This window comes from Triticum dicoccoides, chromosome 7A (assembly GCF_002162155.2).
Source record: "Triticum dicoccoides isolate Atlit2015 ecotype Zavitan chromosome 7A, WEW_v2.0, whole genome shotgun sequence".
NCBI classification, from domain to species: domain Eukaryota; kingdom Viridiplantae; phylum Streptophyta; class Magnoliopsida; order Poales; family Poaceae; genus Triticum; species Triticum dicoccoides.
The window spans coordinates 342776936-342783196 of record NC_041392.1 but is presented as its reverse complement, the minus strand read 5'-3'; the positions used below and the strand labels follow the sequence as shown (position 1 = coordinate 342783196).

At 45.2% G+C, this 6261-nt stretch overlaps 1 protein-coding gene across 1 annotated transcript in view; it reads left to right on the top strand.

Annotated features, from left to right (window-relative positions):
• Window positions 1–4341: 4341 nt before the first annotated feature.
• The window catches only part of LOC119333496, a 6614-nt gene continuing 4694 nt past the window's right edge, over window positions 4342–6261 (top strand). Inside the window, exon 1 of the mRNA XM_037606374.1 lies at window positions 4342–4413. Coding sequence (XP_037462271.1) covers window positions 4342–4413 — 72 coding nt within the window. The remainder of the gene's footprint in view (window positions 4414–6261) is intronic.

The following is a 6261-nucleotide window of genomic DNA, read 5'->3' as shown; positions in this document are numbered from 1 at the left end:
TGTAGGAGTACATGGTGGGTTGTCTCACTGGAACCGTCCTTAAGCACCGAGTTCTATGTATGTTGTCCAATGACTCGATACTACCACACATTGGGCTCCGGGCGCTCCAAGCCCTCTCGACTTATTAACCGACTTGATCTCTGTCCAGGAATCGCAACTAGTTTCTGGCGTTTGTAGGTAGTGCTATTTTTCTACCGAGTGGCACCCGGCAGGGTGGGCTTGGGACAGACTAGGCACACGTGGCCTGGTGTACCGAGTGGCACCCGGATGGTGGGCTCGGGAACCCTGTACACATCGTTTGGGGCCGTAAGCGACACCCCGGCCGGATCTCCTTGCGGATGGAACCCGAATAGGCGATAAACCTGGATTAGAGTCTTGTGTGGTTAGTCAGGTCGTGGCCGACACCCTCGCCAGGCTTCCGCTTGAAGGTTGCCGAGATACATGACGTGTACATGGCGGTAAGTGGCGAGAGCGTGTGTGAAGAAGTACACCCCTGCAGGGTTAACATGATCTATTCGAATAGCCGGGTCCGCGGTTATGGACTTCTTGGATGCTTACATGGTACATAGACAACTTGAAGTGGATACCCTAAAATGCTCAAGACAAGTGTGAGTGCTATGGATGGCCTTCTCGTAGGGAGACGGGGATGAATCCATAGTAGTGTATTGTATGGTGATTAGCGGACTCGTGTACGTTGTTTCACCTCAAGAGTTTCTGGTAGTCGTAGAACAGGATAGCCACAGAGTCAAAGCTGGCTTGCTGCAACTAAACCCCACATTACCCTCTTGATACAAATGCATGTATGCTAGGATCTGATGTAAGTCTTGCTGAGTACCTTTGTACTCATGTTGCTTCATTTATGTTTTTGCAGCGGAGACTCCGGTCTTACTAGTGTTCTCGTGGACTTCGACTAGTAGCTAGTACCTCAGCTACGATCTTGATCGGATGTTGTAGATAGTCAGGCTCTTCAGCCTTTTTCTTTTGTAGATGTCTGTACCTAGACATGTAATGCTTCCGCTTGTTGCTTGTATGCTCTGTATGATGGGTCTTGTGACCCCTGTTTGCAATAATTGCTATGACGGCTCTTCTGAGCCTTTATCTATATGAGTTGTTGAGTTATGCTGTGATGCCATGTTGTACATCACATACTTGCATGTTATGCGTACGTGTAATGTGTATTGCTATGTGTGGGATCTGACTATCTAGTTGTTTATCCTTAGTAGTTCTCTCTTACCGGGAAATGTCTCCTAGTGCTTCCACTGAGCCCTGGTAGCTTGCTACTGCTCCGGAACACTTAGGTTGGCCGGCATGTGTCCTTCTTCGATCCTGTGTCTGTCCCTTCGGGGAAATGTCACGCGATGAATACCGGAGTCCTGCTAGCCCGCTACAGCCCGGTTCACCGGAGTCCTGTTAGCCCAGTGCTACAGCCTGGATTCACTCGCTGATGACCGACACGTTCGATGCTGGGTCATGGATGCCTGTCCCTGTAAGTTAATGCCACTTTGGGTTTACGACTAGCCATGTCAGCCCGGGCTCTTTATCATATGGATGCTAGCGACACCATCATATACGTGTGCCAAAAGGCGCAAACGGTCCCGGGCAAAGGTAAGTCGACACCCGTGGGGATACCGTGCGTGAGGCCGCAAAGTGATATGAGGTGTTACATGCTAGATCGATGTGGCATTGAGTCGGGGTCCTGACAAAAAGCAAAGCAGATTGGCTAATTTATTCGTCTATATGGAGCAGAAGGTCAGCTATGTACGCCAAGGCAGTGCTAAAAACACAAAAACTACAACAATAGCGACAAATGCTCTAAAAACGATAAACATGAAACATTCATACCTGATTAGCCGCATCATCATCATCGTTGTCGTCCTCGTCATCAGCATTGAAATCAGCATCATCCTTGCCCTCTGGATTAACACGAGAACGCTTCTTCTGACCATTGTTGACCTTTGCAGGTGCAACCTTGCGCTTGACGCCGCATTTCTTCCCATTACCAGATGCACCAGCACCAAGCGGAGAAGGTGTAGGCGCGGCAGTGGCAAGCACACGAGGACTACGGCATGGCGTACCACCGAGGCCTAGCCCTTCATCTTCAGCAAGTTCTTCAGGTCTTGAAACACGTGGGCTCCTCCGAGGAGTAACTCCACCAACTACATTCTTCCTCGCAGTGGTCTTCTTGATTTTCTTCTTAACACGGACAACCGTGCCATCACTGGCACACGGCACGTCTTCCCCAACCGTGAGCTGAGCTCATAAACAGATCCAGGAACATCAGAACCTTTCTCAAGGCGGGCCGCCCTCTTCTTGTCAAAATCTTCTTGCTTCTTCCTCTTACGTTGGTCCTCCACAAGAAGCTGAAGAGGCACATCCTCAGGTTGCGTGACAGGTTCAGTGCCATCAACAGACTGCGACTGCGTCTCTGACATCTGAAGAGAGCACAAAGGATCCGGAATAGAATCATAACCTTTGACTGACGGAGCCCCCTCCTCAGCAGCAGCAGGGGTTTCTGATAAACCCAACTCAGATAAAACATCGTTGATGGTGTTCACAACTTCCTCCTCTGTGGACACATTTACAAAGAACACAAAAAATCAAAGCAAAAAATAAAAAAAGTCAGGAACAAAAACAAAAACAACCGACATGAACAAGCTAAAAAACATGGCTCAAGAATTTAAAATGAAAAGAAAAGGGGTTTCATATACTAGGTGAAGCAAGAGCTGCAGAAGCAAGATCCTCGAGGCTTGAAAAATTCTCAAGGCTCGAAGCAACCTCAGCAATCACAGTCAAAGGGATTATGGGTGATTTAGCTGCATCAGATATTGGAGCATCAGTATTAACTTCTGAAGCTCCATCTTGATCGCAGGCATTTTTCAGAACTATTCAACTCATCACCAACTAAAAAAATGCAAGTAAAAGGCAACTGAGTTCTAATACGCAATCCTACACCAATGGGACTTCTACTCTTACAACAATGTCCAATACCCAGTTCAACAATACCTAACAAAGCAGTAAACACAACAAACAAACTAAAATTTACATACTAAATATAAAAATAATCTACACCAGAGGGGCTACTACATATAACATGAATGTCTAGAAGTTCAATAATATATAACAAAGCAGTAAAACAAAATGTGCATAACAAAAGTTCAACAAAATTTCATTATAAACAAACAATAATTAAAACCAGAAGTTCAACTATGTGAACCAAGCAAGTAGCACATAAAAAAGATGTAGCATGACCACAAATAGTATTTCACAGGCAAATTTAAATATCAATACCATGGAAATGATAACAAAAAAACAAAGATATACACTATAAATATGAAACATTTGGGTCCAACAACACTTGGTGACATAGTTCACCAGCAATTCAACAAATAAAAATTAAGCAACACTTCACTAACTAAAACTAAGGGTAAAATGCAAACACATGACCATTGTTAGAAGTTCGCACTTTTAAGAAAGGGCAGTCCAACAAGACAACTAAGTGAAGATATGGGCAGACATATATAAGAAAAAATGCTCTTTAAAATACAAGATCCAACCACAATAAAATACATGGAGAAGGTTTTGAAGCCATGACAACACACCACCTTGTTGAATGGATCTCCAAACCCTAGAACAACCTACTAAAAACAGGGGATAGATTGCATATAGTTAGCAGGTAGAAAAATCATACAACAAATACAAAAAACAACTAAATGAAACCCTAGGATGAAACAACTAGAACATATCAACAACTATGAAAGCATGAACAGTAGCACATATAGGCAAGCACAAACAAAAAAAGAATCCAAAAACTAACTAGCATGTGACAGACACAATCTAGACTTCGAAATCGGTAATAATAAGACAATTAGATACATCAGATTCAGAATCAACCATCACACCACACCCTATCTTACATGCATCTGAATGCTGAAATCACCAAAGGGGAAATGAAATCAACTCAACTTTGAAGGGAGAAATAGCACACACAAGCATCTCATAGACAAATCTGACCACGGGGGAATGGAATCCACCCACCACACGCACAAGAACCCTACCTAATCTCCCAGCAAACCATCAGAAGAAGGGGATAGGACGCGGACGCGAGAGCACACAGGAGACGGACTCGACAGATCTGGCGAAACTAAAAGCAAGCATTAGGGGGGAGCATTTGTACCTCTCGAAACAACCCCCGCACGCACGAATCCGCGGTGGCTCTTCCACTCCCCACGACGCCACGCGCACCTTGCAACCGCGCAGGCAGCTACCGCCCTCGCTTCAAAGAAGAAGAGAGCGGGCTGGGCGAGGGAGAGTGGGGTGTGGGGGAGAAATAGGAGCGGGGGCATGCACCGGTTACTCCAGCACGAGGGCAGGGGACAGGGGCAGAGAAATCAGGGGGAGTTGGAGGCGACGAAGGCAGCGGAGCGACGGAGAGAGGGGAGAGAGCGAGCGACAGGGGGAGAGGGGTTTTCTGACAGGTGGCGGCGAGCGAGATGCTCAGTTAATGCCTCTCTGTCGTGGGAATTGCAGCGCGGGTGAACTTACAGTTTTACCCCCCAACAGCTAAAATAGTAAATACATGTATAGATAAATGAATGCACCATTTGAATGCATCTATTATGAGATAAGATCACACAACAGCACTACTGATATCCTTAAAAACCAAAAATTGATGGCAAATACACTACCAAGGGAAGAAAAATACATACACAAAATATGCACCTAAAAAACAAGAGAAAGAAGTTCAAAAAATAAAGAACATAAGTTCAAGTACTCTAATAAAATAAGTAAAGGCATATGAATAAATAAACCATAAGAAACAAAAAGAAGAAGTTCAAGTACAAAAACAGATGAAGTTCATATCTAACTAAAACACACACCCTAAACCCTAAAAACCCTAAGATAGATAGTGGGGTCACGGATGTGACGGACTCACCTCCGCATGCGACGACGCGGCACGTCACGTCGTCGCCTGCTCCGACTCGTTCCTGTCTCGGCCTCGCAGGGGGGGGAGGAGGGAGGGACCCCCCCTCCCCCTTGCTTGGCCTTGTGCTACCGCATTGCTGCGCGCTAGGTTTTGATAGGACGCAATGCGGTTATTCTGTTTCCACCCCCACCACACGCACCCCAGAGCCACACCCCTAAGATAGATAGTGGGGTCACGGATGTGACGGACTCGCCTCCGCATGAGACGACGCGGCACGCCGTGTCGTTGCCTGCTCCGGCTCGTTCCTGTCTCGGCCTCGCAGGGGGAGGGGAGGGGGTCCCGACCCCCTCCCCCTCCCCCCTGCTCGGCCTCGCGCTACCGCATTTGTCAATACACGCAATGCCGATTTCAATCTCTACAAATATTTAAATCCAAAAATAACAAACAAAATTATAAATAAGAAGTACAAGTAGTGAAGATATAGAAGTTCGACGTTTTGTAAAACCTCAAATTAACATGTTAAAAACGATTGTCACACAGAAGTTCAGGATAGTTATTCAGTGAAGACCAACAACTATTATAAGTACAAAAACATACTAGAAAAAAATAAAAAAATACGCATAGCCGTCAGCCAATTCCATGGCTGCTCATGGGACTAAGTCAAAAAAAATCCAAACCAATGCAAAGAATGAAAAAAAACATAAAAAAGAAAGAAATACAGAGGACTTGCTGCATTACTTTGCAAAGAAGGAAAAAGCTGGAGTTCACGCATGAACAACATAGAAGTCCAGCTTCTAAAATGACTCTTAGATGATCTGGAAAAAAGTGCATGTATACTTGGGCTAATCCTATGATTGCTCACGAGGTAAATGTATAAAAAGAACATCTGAAGAATTAAAATCACAAAGAAAACCAAACAAAGAAAATATAGAGCACCATGCACCTTCGCCTTGCAAATGTGGAATGCAATCTGGAAAACCAAAAGTTCAACCATTAATAAAAACAATGCCAGAATGACAAATGACAGAAAAAAGGAAATAAATACAAAGGACTTGCTGCATTACCTTGCAACGAAACAAAAGAAGAAGTTCAGGTATGACAACGCAGAAGTCCAGCACAGAAACCCGGCTAGACCCACAGGATCGACCTGATCCTCCCCCGATCCCGAGCTGCCCCAGCCCCGACAGGATCCAACGAAGCAAAAGCAGAAGTTCAGGTATGACAAAGAAAAGTCCAGCTTGTACAACGACCATTAGATGATCTAAAGATAATGAACAAACGAATTCATCCGAAGCATAAAATCATCTGCACAAGATTACAACACGCCCGCCCCCCCC